The sequence below is a fragment of the Trichoplusia ni genome, chromosome 9 (genome assembly GCF_003590095.1).
Source record: "Trichoplusia ni isolate ovarian cell line Hi5 chromosome 9, tn1, whole genome shotgun sequence".
NCBI classification, from domain to species: domain Eukaryota; kingdom Metazoa; phylum Arthropoda; class Insecta; order Lepidoptera; family Noctuidae; genus Trichoplusia; species Trichoplusia ni.
Window position 1 is genome coordinate 3,693,921 of NC_039486.1, and position 20,165 is coordinate 3,714,085.

The following is a 20,165-nucleotide window of genomic DNA, read 5'->3' on the forward strand; positions in this document are numbered from 1 at the left end:
ACAGTGAAGCTTATAAAAAACGTCTAACAAACCTACCTCATTTTGGGATCTTTGGTAACAATTTCTTTGGCGACTAGACTGAAATTCATAACAGTAACCTTCTCATAGTCCAAGAAGGTTGCGTCGTTCACTCTGATGAGGAACGAAGCCTCATTGATACCTTTGAAGGGCGTCACATCGAATACCCCATTATCTCCAGTTAGATATAGCTCAAAAGTTCCATTTTTACCCTGAAATAGTAAAAATATTCAGAAAGTATAACAATTTGTAAGCATATCCATGGGAACCGATAACAAATTGGCAAGTAGATTTTTTTTTTAATACTTCCCTAGTTGTCTCAAAGTCATTGTTGAATTAATTCTTCTTTAAATCATTGAAATCTCACAAATTAATACCTATTATCCAGCCTTTTCGTAAGCTATTATTGGTTGGCTTGTCAAGTTTCACTGGACTAGGCTGATATAATTAAAAATTTATAGAGTAAAGTTAATATAGAGGTTCAATACCTGATCATAATCAAAGACTTCAGGGATTGCATCCTGTAGGAAAGTAACGGGTGTGTTTTGCTGGGCATTCTCCAATACTTCACACACATATCTATCATTCCTGAACCTTGGAGTTTCATCATTAACATCAGTTACAATGACTGTCACCTCGGTGGTGGCACTTGGCATTGGAGATATAACACGAGACTCTTCAGTAGCCTAAAATATAAAGAAGAGAAAGAGAGATTATAGAATTATGTTAAATATTGATTGATTGATGTATTTAGAAGATTAAAACTTTTGCAACAATTTTTTTGTCAAAAGAAGGTACATGACTGTAAAGCAAAAATAACAGACAGAAAAATTGACTTATTAAAATTAACATTTAAGTTAAGTTCTATGAGCAGTGGTAATTTCAGAATTATATCACAAATCTAAAATCTTAAAGATAATTATTTTATTGCTATGTTTAACATCCAGTTCTTACCAATATCTCCAATATGTAAGCTCCATTGCTGTTATTGGGGTCTTCGCGATCAAGCTGGTTAACTGTGTAGACAACTCCTGAACTGCTGTCAATATCAAAATGTTCCTCACCACCTGATATAATGCTGTATGAAATGCGGTTGTTGATCCCACGGTCACCGTCAATTGCCCGCACTAAAACGCAAAATAAATAAGATGATTTAACTTACTGCTAAATAAATAAATACAGAAGGTAATGAATATACAATGGAATCTGTACACAGGCTTTAGTTCTTTTGTAGGTTTTATTATAATCAAACAGTATGTCAAGTTTTATATGAATAAACAATTGCAAATGCTCCTTTCAATCTGCAGTGCATAATAGTATTATAAATCACAGCTTAAAGTGTCTTATTGAATGTTTTTGATTAGCTTTAAACGAAACAGCAACATTTTTTACCTTGTAAAACAGAAGTCCCGACTGGCGCATCCTCACTGATTCTAGTCACTGGACTTGCTACCACGAACTCAGGAGGTTGATCCTCAACGTCCTGTACTTTAACAAGTATAGCTGCAGTCCCAGTATTCACCCTGCCTTGGTTAGCACGATCCACAGCTAACACACGAAGTTGGTACAACGATTTCCGTTCGTAATCCAACCGATTCGTCAAGCGAACCACTCCTTTACCGTTCACAGTTTGTACAGCAAAACTTTCTACGTCCCCATCTAGTTCTTGTAAATGGTACAGTACCTTAAAATAAAAATATGTGAACTTTAGTCTAAGTTGTGAGTTTTGACAATATTATCAATATTTGTTGACAGTGTAGATGTCAACAGTGACTGTCAGACAAGTAAGTCGTTTGCAAAGAGAGCTGAGTTTTAAACGCAACATAATTTATATTTTAATTTCAACAAGTTTACTACATTTTAAGGTTTTTCAAATAATGTTTAAAGGTATAATGTTAAAAACAAGCATTTTTATAAATCAATATTTATAGTACAAACCTGTCCATAAGCTCCTTCATCAAGGTCTGTTGCTTCTACAGTCGTCAAAATACCAGGAGAAGCATTTTCTTTAACCGTTATTGCGGAAGGATATGGTTTGAAAATCGGTTCGTTGTCGTTTACATCTTCGACTAACAATAATAAGCTTTGTGTTATAAAGTTTCCTTCGCCTAAGTGTCCGTCAGTCAAAGTTAATACAAAAGAATATTCATCGCGGATCTAAAAACAACAGCATAAATTTAAAAATGTTTATAAGATTGCATAAAAAAGGATTAAATACGAGAGGCACAGATACGGAGAATAAAAAGGAAACAGTATTTTTTAATAATCGATTATATTTAAAGAAAACATACATCTTTCCTTACCTCTCTATCTAATTCCTTAACTAAATAAATATTTGCTTCGTTGGATGAAATGGCTTCTAATCTTAAAATATCACTACCAAGTTGGTCTCTAATGCCAAATTGTAAGGTATCTCCATCGGGGTCAATGCCCCTTAGCCGGTAAATTAGGCTGCCTGAAATTAAAATAACGGTAAGAATTTAAATTAACACACACATTTAAACAATTTACTTACGTCGTTCACCGTTTGTATTTTAAGAGTAGTTAAGAAAATAAAAGTATGTAAGTACTTAACACAGTAATGTGACTTAGTAGGTGATACTCGTCGTATTCAAGGTGAATATTCGAAATTCATTGTTCCAGCGAGTAGCCACCATTACATTTAAAACATGGACGCGTAATGATATACTGTTTGATTTAATCGAAATCTTTAGAAAGAAAACATTTGCCGAGGGTACCTACTATTCAGAACCTTTTTGTTTCAAGTGAGTCACCATTAAACAGCTATTTAACGGGGTCGAACGATAGTAATAGTACGACGACTACGGACTATGCATGAAGAGCGAAATTTGGGACTTATCTGATAGATATGACTCATCCTCATTACTTTAGTCGAGTAGAAAACATATTTCGTTTGCAATAAAAAATGATCCAACCCCATCAGGTGATTCAACGAATTTCACGCTCTGCTACCGTTTTGTTGACTAATCGTTACGTAATCGACTGTAGTACATAGTACGGGGTGAGTAGGGATCATTTTAACAGTTGTGAGGTTTCCCTGTGTTTGCATCAGTTGTCGTGGCAACCCCACTGTACCCGATCCCCTTGTATGAATAATTTCCGGTTGTCAGTGCCTTACGGTAAATGCAGGCTAATGTTCAACTTTGAATTAGCTTCGGGCTTTTATACAGGTGGTGCACTATCGTATTTCTACCTTATTGGTATTAGCTATAAGCATTTTCCAGAATGCTTTTATTTAGAAATACGTAGCGTAAAAATGATTATGGACGTTAAAAAGAGGATTTATTCAAATACTCACCGACGGGTGTGTCAGGTCCTTCTTTTAGCCTGACAACTATCTCCGACTGGCCATCTATAAAGAATCGCGGTGGTCTGTTGGCTACCACTACTTCTAGTATGGTCAGCAGCAGCCAGAGCCCCCTGATGCATTTGTACTGGACCGGTTTTAACCGGACTCGCGGCGGGTGAGCCAATGGCTTCGCTTGCATTGTAGACAGTCATCTGACACATCTGGCGTTGTTGCTGGTCCGTGGTGAGACCATTTTCTCACTTCGCACGGTTTCACCGTGGGAAGACGCGTGCGCTATCGGTGAAAGTGTCACCTGCCTTCGCGATTTGAACTCTTCTACGTGACTTCGCGGTCACCTGTAATACAGACAAGTGTTAGTTTTTTGGAAAGGCGAAAAGGATAAGTTTTTAATTGCTAAATTTATGATACCTGTCACAAATGTGCCATGTACGAGTATATGCGTTTTGTGAAGAATAGAGAGCGAGTTGTGATGATAAATATCGATCACATCAACAACTTTTTCTTTCGCATCAAAGCTGTTAAGACCCTTGTGTCAGTGGGTTATCTGCTTCAAGTATCTTGGGTACGGGAACTAGCGCGTGGCGACGGCGAGCATTTGCTAACTGCCCGTATCTCATTGTATTGTAGTGCCTAAGTATTGCCGCTGTTTGCACATAATCTTGCCTAACTAATACGAAAGTTCCACTTTCGAAGCTATCTTTTATTTTCAAATGCAAACTTGCGTGTTGATCTTTTTATTTAAACACAGGTGCTGATGTTTTTTTAATACCGAAGTGAAGCATAAATAACTAGTTCGGCTTTGAACAATCTTAATAATTTCGGGCATTTAATAACCACTTACGGAATTCTTTTATAATAATTTGGTAGATATTCTGAACCGATAACACGTTTCACATACTTTCATCGGTGGAAATGAACAAATTATGTAATACTAAATTGTAAAAGTACGTAATGACAAGGTTACTTCTCTCATTGTAATGTAACATCTATTGTGTGGGTTATTAACATCCACAAAATAATGTGTGATTAACGTTGAAGATGTTACGACAGCTCGCATTATTAAATTGAATGGCCCGATAAACAAGGGTTATTCACACGCATCATGTTTGTGAAACAATTATGTAAAAACAATTAAAACATGACCTCGCGACCCGTGCCGGATGGTAACGTATGAATATGAGTGTCGTTGACGTATTTCGGCGGGAAAACCGGCGTCCCGTCAGGCTCGCGGGCTCTGAAACAAAAGGCTCAGCCAGCGCAACGGGTGCGAAGGCCAATGACTATTGTATGTGGCGCGCTACACGCTGCTATCGGCGAGTGACCTTTGTAGATACATCATTGCGATTGATGAACTTTCAGTGCACTTTGGTCATTAGTTTAAAAAATTGTAGAGCCTTTGTTCGAGAACTGGCAGAAAAAGACACTTCTCCGCATTGTATCGACCAGTAAACAAATAGGTTGACCCTTGTTTACCAAGAAGAATAATGTTAATCAAGCGTACCGGATAACTTAAATATTCATCTAGGGTCCAAATCCAGCCACCTTGCAATGGCAAAAACGACGTCTTAACTTAAGCGCCTTTCTCGCCCTGACAAGAAAGTATTATACGTTTGGACTTTGATTCAATTTGTTCATTCATGGTTCCTGTACGGTAATCGTATAGCATGACGGCATTAACTAAGTACGGCCAAAAGGAGTGCACGACCGACGAATTGAGAGAAAGCCTTCCATACTCCGCTACACATGTGCTTGTTATAAAAATTAACGCCATGGAAAGTGTTTGCGTATTGAGTATTCAAGTATTGATATTATTTAAAGTAGTTTGTATCGCTTTATTTACTTGTTATGCAGGTGTACATCCGATTTTTTATTGGACTGGTTTATTTAAATGTTGATTTCTGGTTAGGTACATCTATTATGGGTAACTTTTGAGTTGAGTTGAAAGTCTTTTTTAAACTGGTTTTGGAGGCAGGAATTTGAAATTTTGTTAAAAACTGCGAATTTCTAATCGGATTTCGGAATTTTCCGATCGGAATGTCAATAGATAACATGCTACACTTGTTTTACATGATTCCAAATAAGAATAGTTACAATTCATCTCAATTTACCATTCACTTACTCGTACATCTGGCCCGAAAATGCAATAAACCGCACAGGGTGGAAAATGAAAAATGGAAATAGTCCTTGCACCAGAGGTTTCATGAAAAAATCGTTGTGTCGTGTTAAAATATCTAACCTAAATATGTGGATTACCTGTGAGAACTAAAAGAGAAGTGGTTGCGGTCATTGCGGATAGCCTATCTTGTTTCATTCACCAATAATTATTATCATGTAATATTGATTACCAACCTGTTCGTTAGAATATTCTTGGCTTGAAAATAATATGCTTGGAAGACTCCTTTAAGTAAATAATGAGGCTATGTACCTAGTTAATTGTTTTTGATACATTTCATGTATTGCAAAAAATCTCTTTGTTGTTTTTACAGAGGCAGTGTGATGATTTTATTGGTCTTAGATGGAATATAGTAATTTAAATACATGTTAAAGTTTCACGGTAATATAAACACTTTAAGTGACTTGTGTTTTTATGTACAAGTTTAAGAAAATCAAAGCACCAATATTCTCTTCATTCCGTCTTACCTTTTCCAAGCTCTATCTTCGGGTCGTCAATCAGTCTTTCCGGAGGGACCGTTTGTCAGATATAATAATGCATAGCCTTACAAATAATGCTGAATGTCAGCGGATCCCAAGACACCCTATAGCGTCACAAACTCACATACTCTCATACCGTCACAGTGGGATCATTTTCGATTTGTAGCCGGCGGGCCCGAGGGCAACAGGCAGTCCTAAATACGCGTCAGTAAACCTTGCATCTTTTCAGTATACTGCCACGAATGTTAGTAAATACAAGACTTATGTCATGTAGAGGAGGTTCTTAATAAATGAAGTACTTAAGTTAAGGTGAGTAATTTGGAGTACTGTTATAATTTGCAGTAGTTTTGTAGAGAAACGCTGCTTCAGATGTTCATCTGCGTGTGTAATGTTAGTAAAAAGAATTTGGAGTAAAATTAACATTAGTTTATTTAACAATGCGCTTATTTCATAACGTCGTCGTTATTTTGAACGTCTTTCGACAATTTGTTTTGGATCGACACTAAACTCTTTAATTGTATGATAGAGTAAAGGCAAGGTAAAAGATATGAGAGTGGTTAGAAAAAATCGGTTTAGTGTGTTTAAATTATAACACGAATATAAAAGACAGATCAAGAGTGATTACGTATATATCTTGCTGTTATTTGAATGACTTTTAAATAAGCCTAGCCCTATTTCTTTTTTTAGCTATTTTATTTTTTAATTAAGAAAAAATAATTTTGAAATGTGGTTCATCGAAAACTTTCCTAGTATATAAAGAAAAAAAGCTATAGTTATATAGAAATATTTTTTCTCACGCCAGCAAAACAAAATTGCTATTACGAAATCTTACATATCCGTAGTTTGCTCCGAAACGACTATAAAACACATATTTGGATAAATACTGCAATTATGAATTTTATTGGCAATATTCTATCTCATAAAATGGCGCTTTTAAGCACCCTTGACGGATTCTCATTGAGTTTGCTATAAAGTTTTATATTGCTTCAGCAATCAAAATGGTATACACCACTTGGGATTTTAGATTTCACGTTTGTCTAATAAATCATTATTGTGGTTGACTACAACATTTCGATGAAATAATAACTAACATTGTGACACGAGAATTTTAAACAAGGTTATTTCCAACTATCTTGTATTTTAAAAACATTTTCACTATATTAGTGTCTTAGGTAAGTGTTTTAAAATCATAAACAAAGTACAACATTACTATATCCGTACTTGCACAACTCGCAATGCCACATCACGTACTTAAAATTTTAAAAAAAATTTAAGAAAAACGGCAATAAGTAGTAACCTCTACTAAATTCAAAGTTTTCATTGCAGTCATGCACGCTTTAAAGCTTCGTGTTAAAGTGCGATTACGATTGTTACGCTTCTTACATACTTGACCACATGACTAGCCATCAACACAATTTTATCTCAATTAAGTTAAGTAACATTAGAAACCCTTTGGTGTGTAACCATTCGACGCTTTTTAGTAAGACTCACCGATAAAAAAATAATAGCGATTTAGAAAATTTTAAAAGTATGGACATAGCATTTCCTTTAGATTAAAGAAGTAACATGAAAAAATCCTCTTTTTTAAATTTTCGACGTTCCTACTGTTTAGAAAGCTCAATGCCTAAATTCTGCTAATTACAATGGCCGATGAATGAATGAAAATGACACTTTTCGTATTATCTTTAGCATTTTCCCTACACAACAATTTTAAATTCGGTGCGGGACGGGACACGACACTCAAGGTTAATACAATTAAGTTCAAATTATAGTATTGGCAAAATACTTAAGGGAAAAGGAATAATTTCAAATTTAATTCAATTGCCACTCATTCATCGGCCATTATAAAATAGTAGAATCGGGGCCCAGATATTTATCCAACTCTTCGCATAATATTGCTTATTTTTAGAAACATTGTTCTTTTACTTCGTATTGGATTACAGATAATAATTTGTTCCGCTATCGCAGTATTTGATTGCTTCTTGGTTTTCCTGCTCTTATTTCAGTGGTGACTGCAAAATGCAGTGAAAATATGAAGCCCCGGTTTCTGAAGATCAATAAAAAAGAAGTTTTTTTACACTCAAACCTTATCTGTTGATAGACTTTTAGACAACCAGTGACAGCGACAGTCATTATTTTTTTTCTGTAAACTGAAATACTAAAAGTTCTGCTAATAGTATATTTTAAACAAAAAAAAAAACCATACAATTGATTGGAAACAAATAATGAGTTGAGCTGAGCCAAACATGATAAAATTTTCTTCTTCTTCCTTTTTCAAAGGACCAAATGGTATCACGTTAAATAAAGAAGAATCAACAAAATTGATTCATCCAGTCGTAAGTTCTGAGGTAATAAACATAAAAAAGAAGTTTTTGAAGTCGATTGAAAAAATACCGTATCATCTCAGACCATGGAAACATGAAAATCTGAAGATCCGTTGATCTCAGAAACAGGTGAGCCGCTTTTTATAGCATACGAAAGTACGGGCGTGCGTCGGTCGTTAATTATAGGGCAGCTTCCATATTCAGATCGCAAACACTTTTATACTTTTTGCTATAATACGTTGTCCGCTAATCACAATGTAAATGATCGCTAGATAAGTGTTTAAACCTTTCAGTCATGAGACTTACTCTGACGATTTGATTGCGTATTTCGTTTACAAATTATACTGGAAGCCGAAGAGAAACTTCATTCACGAATACTTTTTGCAAATATTGTGAAGCTAAGAAAGTTTGTAGTTTGTGCTTCGGGAAAATGTTTTAGAAACAAATGTCGGTGGTTATTTGGCGAACAATAGACTATGTTATTAGGCTGACTGCGTAGTAAAATGGGAAACCACTCAGTTATGTAATAGACTAGCAAACCCTCTTATTACCTAGGTAGTGTCCGTGTTATGTATTTTGAATACTATGTGATTTTTATGCAGATCAACGTTAGCACGAGGATTGGTTTAGAATGCTTGACCGGAATGGTGTATAGTAAATTCTCCTCCCTTATTTGATAATATAATTTTCATTTTGAAATGTGAATAATTTTTCTGCACCAGAAACTTACATTTCTCTTATGTTCAAACATTGATTGCTATGTCAGCTAGTTTTACTATAAAATTACGATACATTTGAATAGAACATTTTGGTAAATAATATACAACGATAAGTAAGCTAAAGGTAGGTCAATAGGTAGCATTTATGAGGGAACGGTTACAGCTTACTAGGGCTTTTTGCTTGGTTCACCCACTGACTGCTTAACGGCACTTGGACGAGACCTCGTTTGATACTGCCGGGCACCTAATTTGTTCAAGCAAGTAAGACGGAATAAATAACGATTTAACTAAAATGCCAACATTCCATCTTATCCGCAACTCTCGTAATACAAATTGATCTAATTGTTGCAATGGTTTTTCAAAAATCTAGCTATGCAGTCTGCATTCAAAGATTCCAGACTATTCAAACCATTCCTATTAATTTATTTCCCCCGTTTGGGTGGCACAGGTGAGTGGGGGCACGAAGCGTGTCGGCGCGTCCGACCGTGCCTCCCCGGGAACCGAACCCATCGCACCACCGCATCCGGTGACGTTACTCACCGATACTTTTTGCGATTACGAACGTAATATTTTACCTTTTTTGTTTAAAAGCAATCATATTAAGCATATTCAATTGTTTCTTAGGTAATAAACTGAATTCAAATTAAGAATTGTTAACCCTTCTGTTGCCAACTTGCGATAGTTGTAATCGTTAAAAATTGTTACCGATTACAATCGATTTTACACAGATACTCACATTCGTTTCGACCAAAGAGGTTAATCTTAACGATTCTAAAGATTACACAGACTCGTGTCAATGTTGTTTTTCATTTAAATCCCATACTTTCGACTTCAGTATCATTACGCAATACAACGTTCAACTGTAATTTGAAGTTCTATTCTTATTTGAAGTTTCTTTTCGTTTTTCAGTATTGAGGTCGTTGATCGAAGTTTGATCTTTGTGTTTTTGTTTTTATTTTGGATTTTCGGTCCGTTAGGCTCAGTAATTATTTGAAGAAACGAACGGAAATGGACCGAATATTATGGAATCAAGTAATTAATAGCACGTAATCAGAAGGCAGTAATTTTGAATATCAGAAGTAAATCAATGATTAATATATTTCCCGTATAGAAATACATGATGAAAAAGAAGATGTATCGAGATAATTGATAAATTAGCAATTTGATCGGTTTTTTATCGAGTAAATCGTTAGCGGCTTCCCGTCAACACGGAAGAGTTCCTTTAGTTTTATAACAAGGAAGTTCGAGCAGATGATGTATGGAACCTCTTCAAATATACTTTACGGTATCGCCATCAACTCGCCATCTATCAAGTAACGGAAGGCACTATTATAGTGAGAGTGACAACAACTTGAAGGCGGCAGCTTGTTAAGTACGGACTAGAAACTAACAAATTGTTATTTTTCCATTTGCAACACATGTTTAAAAATAAGACATCAAGTTTAATGATAGGTATAACAGAGATTGACGGTTTTCTCCGTTTGAGTTAATGATACTGATCGATTCTTAGTTTCTCACCTTTCCATCGATTTTCAGATAGGTATCTAATGATGTTCGCGTGTGTGAATCGTAAGGCAATAATAATATAATTTCTAGTGCGATACTGATCGAGTCATCTCATTCCACGTCATTGTTTTCATGTGTCGTGTATTCCCACGATTTCGAAATGAGCAAGAAATATACTTGACAATGCTATCGATTTTCCAACAATCACAGGAACCAATTACGTTTTTAGCTGCGTCGGTGAAATTTCTTAAATGTTTCGCTAGTCAGCAAATACTTTACAATCCTACAGCATTAAGTTAAAGATACGATTTTTTGTATGACTTGATAATAATATTATAATTTATGGGAACTTCAAACGACAAGAATTGTTACGCAGCCAAGCAATTTGTTTGCATAATTAGTTCAGAAAAATGAAAGTTTTTTTTTATTGTGGTTTTAATCTGCGCTTATTTTCACATTAAAACTATTTTATATAAAGCGCTTAAACCGCAATTGAACGAATGATTTCATTTGTGAACTCTCGTAATTCGTTTGCTCAAGTTTACTTTGTAACGTTAGTGAGATTTTTGCAAGTGATAAAAAAATATTCATCCTTTGAAATATTCCCACGGCATGCACGACATGAGCAAATATTTTTGTAATTTGAAGACACGATAATGTAACTAAACAATAAGACCAATTAATGATGATATGATTTCGTGACAATGTGCATTTTGCTGTGTGAACCAGACAAAAAATAAACTGCATTTTACAAGTTCATTGTAAATGGAAACTAAGAAGTCGTTAAAAAGACATCTTTACGAACTTTGCGATGTCTAATCCGTAAAGTCCCTTAACGATCGTATTCGTTGGATGAGAAATGCCCATGTGTAGTAACACTTAATAGAACAATACATGACAGTTCTTTGATGTCCCGTTTTGGAAAAGCCCGATTAGTTTCAACAGACACAGGTACAGTATAATGGTGTTCCGTTTTAAGATAGTGTTTTGTCGCTACCCAACTTTTTCGTAACTAAATATCTGGGGAGAGATACGGTAAGAAACACGACATTAAGGATCACACTTTTGAAAAAATCGAATGCTTTTATACCTTTTAATTATTGGCTGTAATTGAAATTAAAAGCAATACGCAGAGTTTTTAATTTCGAGCGTCATAGAGACAATATAGATGACTGATTTCGTTGACTATTCAGCTTAATACAACTGAATTTTTAAAAGAACAGTCGTGTACAGCGTTGTATAACTATTCTCCAATGAGTACAGTTGCATTCAGTGTTTTATACATTTATGACATTTAAATCGAATGCCATTTATGTCACTTATTCAAATAGAGCAGTTCGACTAAGGGATATCATTATGACAATTTGTATTTACTTTCTTGTGAAATGTAAAAGGCATTACCAATATTAGCTGACCCATAAATAGCGATTTGATCTGTCACGATCTACTTAACGCGATAATTTGTTTATGCGGCTCCGGCGATCTGACAGAAAATGTTTCACGCAACGAGTGTCAAGTGGCATGGATTTTATTGAATTCATCTCGGCCCTTTACTTAATTGAAGGTCAACTTTTACTTGAATGAGGAAAATTTGTTGAATTAATTGGTTTTTTAATTGAAAACAATTTTTGTTTAATTTTACGCTTAACTACTTATTTTTATTGATTTTTGATAGAAGCCAAAACTTCTATTAACTAAAGTTCAAACAATATTTGGATTTGAATTTGTGTTTTGTTTTACTTGACTGATGAGGCTTTGGACTAATGACCTGTCACATTGATGCCGTCTATAACGTATAAAACCGATACATCCGCGTACCTGATATACTAGGCTATACCGACGATAACACAGTTACCTATCGGTTATACGCACAAAGTAACTACTACGACAGGTTTACTTTATGTTATTTTATTTAAATAGTTAACTTATTCGTTCATTAATTTTATTATAATTTATTTTAGAATAAACTTTTAATAAAAATAAATTACGCAAAATAAATTAAATAAAAGTAACTGAATATTTTTTAAATTTAAACACACTTTCAAATCATAAAAATACATTCTCAAATTCATAAAAAGAAACAAAAAAATAATACTCACAATTCAAAATAAGAATCCTTGACTCACACGGAACGTAGAAAAAATAGTGATCGCTTTCGGATTTTGAATAGGCCGTAACAGTTGTTTGGTCCGGTAATTCACTGCACTTCCTGTGTCGCGCGCTCGGTACTCTCGCGTCGACAGGTGTTGGGCCGCGGGCCGCTCGCGACTGTCTGCCCAGCGGCGGACGGCGATCGGTTTTCCACATCCCCTAGTGTTAAGTTTGTTAGTTTATTTGTTTGTCCCTAAAGCGGTAATAGGTGACTTTTGTAGGTTTCCCCATGGAAATGGAATGTGTAGGTACTTGCTGGAAAGTATAAAAGAGGTTTGGATATTATTCATGTTGTTGGGAGCACTTGCTTTTGGTGAGATCTGACTTTGTTTTTATTTACTCTGATATTGTCAAAAAATAGTAAGTTACATGGTGATAATTTATGGTTATGAAAATTAATATCACTTTTTTAGGTTTTCGACCATAATTTTTAAGTGAAACAAAATGTATCATGAAATGTTTAATAAGATTTGGACAATTTACAGTTCTTATTATATAGCTTTGCGTAACAGAAAATTCTCTATTTCTGAGATTTGTTTTTTTTTTGACTTTAGTATCTAGTTTCGTTTCTTCATGGTTTGAATAGACGATTGTGATTTTATTTGATGCCTTTGAATACTTATTACAACGGGTATCGGTACATTCCCGTTAAGATAATTTAACAAAGAATTCAGTAATAAAAGTACCTTCGAAATTCAGAATTTATGGGTTGTCTTATTAATAGATTAACATTTTATATAAAGCCCGAGTTCTTGTCGCAAAATAATGTATAATTAAAAAAGTTAAATGTAGGTATTTAAAAAAGGAACGCGATATTCGATTGTTTTCTTTAATTTTTCTTTTTTAGGTTTACTTATTTAATGGCCTGGTTTTACGATGACTCTGTCTGCTTAGTTTGTCGTAATAGTAAGTTTTTATAAGTACATTCGTTTGTCAGCGAAGCGTAGAGAGCGGGCGGGTCCCACCGGACTCGAAGCCGTGGACGAGCGATGACCGTGACGATAACCATATGCTACTGACCATACTTACAACGAAGAACTTTAACTGTAGCGATGAACGGAATGCAAATTATTTCAATAAATGGAGGTTTATTAAACGTCTTTGTAGGTATTTGATCTATAAAGAGGTTTTGTTCTAGCTCTTGATTTTGATTGGTCAAAAAATATTTTGAGCTTTTAAGTCAAAGTCATCGATGTACTTGCCAAAAGGACTGTTGTTACTATGGGTTATTATTTTAAAATATTGAAGAGATTCGATGACTCGACGACAACGCTTTTGCGCAGAATTTGAAAGGTTAATCGGGAGATTTGTGAGCTATGTTTGCTAAAAACCTATAAAAGATGACAAGCGCAATATGGCGGTGGAAAACACATTTTTTCAAAACGTGCTTAAATGAAAATACTTGATGAATAGAATGTTAAATATTCAATACTAAACTTTAATGACAAAATAATTAATTTCAAATCAAACATTTGTACACCATTTTAATGCTGGCTGCTATGTAAAGACTTTCTTAGTGTATAAAGTACCTACCTAAGAAGACATTTAAAATTATTGTAAGGCACTAAAGTTTCATGCCCATTTTCTATAACGGGCGAATAGCTACTCATTCATTGAAGCGGTACCAATACAAATAACAATGACATTGGCCAATACTGTGATTTGCAGAAAGTAACAGGTTGAGGAACTTGTAGATTAAAGGTTTTCTTTGTCACGTCGCTGAATTATTTGATATCCAACTTATCTAGATTTAATTAGCATATCACGCTTTTGTCAGTCATCTTTCAAACACATCATCAAACAGTTCATTTTCTGCCGGTCGACGTTCAAAGTGCGATAGTTCTAATAACCATTATTAAATGATGTAACGGTTTACTCACGCGTATTTATCGGGGTAGCCCGACTAGTTTCGGACCCAACCGGAGTCCTTAATCATGAGCAGACTATGACTCCGGTGGGGTCCGAAACTAGTCGGGACCGTTACATCATTTAATAATGAATCATTCTCACGACAGTTACTATCAAAATAAAGTTCTAATAACCACTCAAACTAAGTTTACCATGGGATTTTGAGTGGCTCAGTCGAACCACGTTTCTAATTTGCGGCCACGACATAGGCATAGTCTGTTAAGCCTACTGGAACTTTTATGTAGGCTAAAGCTCTGGCAATTGTTGAATAAACTAAAAAAGGTACAGGAATTTTAAATTGGCCCTTATTATTTTGAATCAGATTTTTTTGTTGAATCTGTAAACCAAATTCCTTTCATAGTACCTACATAGTAGACATCCTACATGAGTCAACAAAAATTTTCGTTACACATTTTGGCGTAAACGTCCAGAGTTCAAAAACCTTTGCTACTAAACAATAACGGCATTTAAATCCGTATTACAATCTGTTCACAATCAACACCCGGTTAATCTCCATCGGATCGATTTGAGCGAGTTGTATACAAGCATTGATTTCGATTTGCATTCCCTCTGCACGCGACGTCACAAAAACTTGCCTGCTCTAATGGCGTGTTTCGAAGTGTCGGACATGGATCGATGATGGCACAGGCACCGTTCGATTGTTCCGCTCGCTGCTTCCCTTGCATTCGTAATAGATAAAACTATTAAGTAATACTACGTAGTATGTGTAGGGTCATTGCCTTTGGGTTCACTTCAGGGACTTCGTTTTTTCAAGACTTCGAAAAGTAGACGTCTAGTCTTTTATGTTTCACCTCAGAACTTCGGACTGGATTAGCCGATTTTGTTGATTCTTTAACGTTGATTTTCATTTATCGTGAAAAAGCTGTCTTATGGTTCCGTAAAAATTTCATCCAGTTTGGCTCAGTAATTTTTATTAAAAGTCTGTTGTATGTTGCTTTGGGAAACTGTTTCACATATTTAGTCATCTATCTGTTTAGCATTATTATGACTACGACTATACACTTGCTTTTGACTAACAGGTTTAAAGCGAGAATCAAAGGTGAGACTGTCCTTAGTACTGCCTCTGATTGACAGTAATTACCGAGTACCTATCGGCTGCTACTGTCATGTCCAGTTGCTTATCTACCTGTTCCGTTAAAATTATATCATTCTGACAGTTTCCTCACTGTTACGTTTACGGCTTTCAAGATTGTTTTGATTTATTTACCCGGTAAGTTATGTTACCAACCTGTAGTAGAATAAGGGGGTATATAAACGGGGTATGTAATATAACCACTGCTGGTAGGCGATTTCAAATTTCAGTATTTCTAATCTCCTCACTATGTATTTCTTCTCGTAAAGGTAACATTGTACTTTGCTTGCGTTAGCACCACTAAATAACAGTTATTATTGCAAAGTTTTCCACAGTCTTTTTACGCGTTTAAAGAAATACTAGAACAAAATCGTTACACCACGTGAATCCTTTTGCTCAAAACATCATTTATCGAGACCAGGTTTATAAACAATCGCTGTTTCAGACTTAAAGTCTACAGGAAAAGCCTCTATGTCAGAAACTGAATTTTAGGTGCAATTTTTAAAACCTTTCGTTAACGTACTCAAGATAATTACAGATACGGCTACGAAACGAGGTAAGAAAGAAACAATATTGAGAATAAAAAACGCGCCAGTTTTAATTCATATTTTTATTCGTATCATAATAAGGTAATTAAGTTTATCGTACATTCCATTAATATTTCTATGACTGACACAATACTTGGTGAAAACAATATCAACGTCACATGACAACAGCTATGGCCCAGATATTTAAGGCATAGACTAGCAAGCGATGTGCATTTGTGCAAGGACTGAGCACCATAGATGTAAGTGAAGGTATAGGATATAATTTAAGACTATCATTGCCTGCTTAAGGCTTTAGACAGACGGACCGCATTTCAACTGCAGTCCAACCGCTTATTGCAGTTCAAATGTAGTTTTTCTTCAGTAGACGCAACTGAAATCGACTGCACGGATAACCGAGTAGTTGAGTGTACCACGCCAAACAGACTGCGCACGTCGTGTCGCGGGTTCGATCCCCGCGTAGGACAAGCATTCGTGTGATCCACTAATGCTTGTTCTGAGTCTGGGTGTTGTTGTGCACGTGATTTGTGTGTTTGTGAAACCCCTGCGACACAAGGATTAAACTCCTTACTGCGGGAGTCGTTTTGTTTAAAACTGAAAACTAAACGTGCAGTTATATGGCAGTCGTGTTGCAGTTGAAATGTGGTCTGTCTGTCAAGAGCCTATGCATTGTTACAGCTGGACTTTAATCGTCGTGAAAGTGGTCCACTCCACAATGACAAGACCATTGAATAAATAAGCACAGATATAATAATATTTCAGTTTGTATTACTTTAGTTAAATTAAATGCGGAATTATATTTATTCCCATTTATTATGATGTACTGTGGAGTGTCTAATCTGATAGTCTTAAAATATATGCGGTTTTATGAAGATTCATAAAATATCTTTAGAATGTGAAATCTAGGTTTTAATGTGTCAATAATGAATTAGATATAGCCTCTATTAATCTTGCTTCTTTTGACTCAAATGAGACTGATTAACCAGTCAGCGAAGCTTTTAAGAATGACTAACCAAAGAGGTCAAGTTATTTTGGTTAAGTAATAAGAACTTTTTAGTCCATTGATAAGTCGGCTTGTCAACTGTATATTAATTAGGGATGAAATAAAATAGTCACATCGCAGTAAAGGGAGCTATATTACATTCGATATCAATACTGGGCCTAATCGCACCTAAGTACTGTATTTGTTGCACATTACATTCAATAACTCTAGTAAATTATGTTACATGGTTAAACTAACACAATTCCATCACAATAACTTTAGAATATCAGTTGTTTGATTCGTTCAGGTTGATTTATGGGTATGATTTAATATACTTCTCTAAATAATTATCCTATCAACTTAATTCTAGTATCTTTAATATTAAAATAGATTTGTTGATAAAATCTTTCAAGTTCATAACAAATAGACACCTTATGAGAAATCAAGGAGTGAATATTGTATAATATTTATTTATGTAAGAATATAATTTAACTACAGTTTACGTCAATATAATTTATATATTTTTATTTCTCAAAGGCTGACTGTGTTATAATTTCAATTAAAATTTAGATTTGACTAGAATTTATAATCAGTGCCTATAGGAAGTATAGCGTAATATGCATTATTTTTATATAATTATTAGCATTTTAACTCAAACAATTTGTTTAAGTTCGTCTAGCGCGTTTCGACCAACTATGTACTTTTAATTACTGACCAGAGATATGAATTTGGTCGTAGGAAATATATAGCGTTTCGAAAATATTGAACGCGTTATCAATCTACGAATACGTTAAAGAACGTGGCTTCAACATCACGAGCAATTGTCAACGTATTTTAATATTCAGACTACAATTATATATTTGAGCAAAATATAATCGAACTACAACAAACTAAGAAAATATAAGACATCTTGCAGTTTGTTACATTTGACAATTGCGCGCAATGAAACTTCACAACGGCTACATGTCTTTTAACTTTACATTATTTACAAAGGCTAAACTCTTGGAATGCTATACTTCATGACATTTCAATATTCTCTACAATAACATAATCTACTTTTTATTAGTCAAGGGACTTCATATTTGCACAGACATAGGCCGCCATACGCCTCAACTTTTAGCTTATAATAAACTTTCTACTCTGTAAAGTCTCTAATAAGAATATAATAATTTTAAAGTTCCATAGTTTTCATAGTTCATTTATTTATATATTAAATCTAAAATAAAAGCTGCTTATTGCCTTTCAATCATTGTGTTCATATAAAATAAAATAGGTACTCTTTTTCATTATTTAATTAACTATATTTGAGTATCTACTTACATTGGTCGGGTGAGATACATAAATTATATGATGTATATTTCAATAGATTTATATTTTCCTAATATTTTTTTTTTATGAGATAGCTACAGAGATCTTTTCCGAAAATAAATTATTTTATATAGGTAACTTATGAAGTAATATAGATATAACTTACGACGGCAGAAGTTAGCATGATCCGCTACTAGGAACTTTAACGAAAGGGCATCTGTCAGGTCGCGCGGCAATTTACATATAAATAACGTAGGTATATAAGAGACAGTAATTTACCAAATATTCGCATTATAAAATATACTTGAAACCGAATCATCTCTCTATAATAATACATTACGTATGCACAATATATAGTATTCGACTTAGCAACACAAAGAAGTAATCAATATATTATGGAGACTATTTATTAACATTCTAATTTGATGAATGATTGTCTTCACGTAATTATATTATGAGATAGATTGAGTGTCGTGACTTGTGCATGATACAATCAGATGTAATGTCATGAAGGTACAATCGGCGAGCAATGCCACCGCAATCAAACTGAGATTCGTTTAATATCTCCTAACATACTCTTCTCTAAAGTGCGTTGTCCCTAATCGAGGATAATATATAAACTTGCCTCTGTCAAAGGCAATGTTTTTATCCACTACTTTCTAGGCCTTCTCGTAGACCTAGGAGTGAGTTTCATCCATAAATTAATTCTAGGTTCATAGTTTGGTTCACTGTGGGTTCGGCGGCCGTAGAACAGTGATGCAAATAGAGCCTCTTAATATTCGCAGCAGATCAATTACTTCAGGAGTTTTCATTGATGTTACGTTTTCGTCGTTAACCTGGAACCAGGAAAAAGGAAACTGCTTAAAGATTTCTTTTATTCATCTATGAGGCTTTTAATCCGAGAGGGGTGTGCTTGTAAAATTTATTGTCCAAATGTGACTTGTGTTGTCCAAAATAAAACCAGTTAAACAAGAATTTTCAGCTAGTACTTATAAAAAAAAACGAAATTCATTTCTTCCAGTAATGTATAATTTATGAATCTTTAGAAACAATTGCGAAGAAGAATAAGGTAATTAAACATTTTAGCAAAATATATCAGAGGTCAAGATATAATGGTCAATATTAACCTGCAGGATGACGTCACCTCGTCGTAATCGCCCGTCTCTCGCAGCGACACTGTCGTTGTAGACGGCTGAGATGTAACTCTGTCCCGACTCAGGGTGACTCTGTACGCTGAACCCGAGCCGACTGTTCCAGCCACGGTTCAGTTCCACTGTTACTATCTGGAATTAGAAAGAGAAGAAATAGAAATTGGTCACTCACGATAACGACAGCTGCATTTGCTCTAAACACGACGTGTCGCGGGCTCGATCTCCGCGAAAGACAAGTATTGGTATGATCCACGAATACTTGTCCTGAGCCTGGATTTCTTTGTGCATGTGACTTGAATTATTGTGAAACCAACAGGAGGATGAAATAATTTAACGAGGAGGTTGTGTCTTTTTATCATTAGAATTTTCTAATTAAACTGGGAGGGATTTCAACATCATTTCTGAAAATGACCTCTTCATCATGCTGTTTGGTTACTATTGTCTTGGGAATCTTTGAAGATGGCTTGGTAACATCGT

At 34.9% G+C, this 20,165-nt stretch overlaps 2 protein-coding genes across 4 annotated transcripts in view; both read right to left on the reverse strand.

Moving 5' to 3' along the window:
* LOC113497743 (cadherin-23) overlaps positions 1-13,175 on the reverse strand; it is a 33,185-nt gene extending 20,010 nt beyond the window's left edge. Inside the window, exons 1-8 of the mRNA XM_026877437.1 lie at positions 12,650-13,175; positions 3,338-3,684; positions 2,322-2,473; positions 1,957-2,175; positions 1,411-1,702; positions 973-1,145; positions 507-704; positions 37-230 (exon numbers count right to left, since the gene is read on the reverse strand). Coding sequence (XP_026733238.1) covers positions 37-230; positions 507-704; positions 973-1,145; positions 1,411-1,702; positions 1,957-2,175; positions 2,322-2,473; positions 3,338-3,527 — 1,418 coding nt within the window. The 5' untranslated portion in view covers positions 3,528-3,684; positions 12,650-13,175. The remainder of the gene's footprint in view (positions 1-36; positions 231-506; positions 705-972; positions 1,146-1,410; positions 1,703-1,956; positions 2,176-2,321; positions 2,474-3,337; positions 3,685-12,649) is intronic.
* A 4,189-nt stretch (positions 13,176-17,364) lies between these two features.
* The window catches only part of LOC113497692, an 84,491-nt gene continuing 81,690 nt past the window's right edge, over positions 17,365-20,165 (reverse strand). For all 3 annotated transcript variants that reach the window (XM_026877374.1, XM_026877373.1, XM_026877375.1), the window contains 2 exons: positions 19,665-19,820; positions 17,365-19,373 (listed from right to left, as the gene is read on the reverse strand). In XM_026877374.1, coding sequence (XP_026733175.1) covers positions 19,263-19,373; positions 19,665-19,820 — 267 coding nt within the window. In that variant the 3' untranslated portion in view covers positions 17,365-19,262. The remainder of the gene's footprint in view (positions 19,374-19,664; positions 19,821-20,165) is intronic.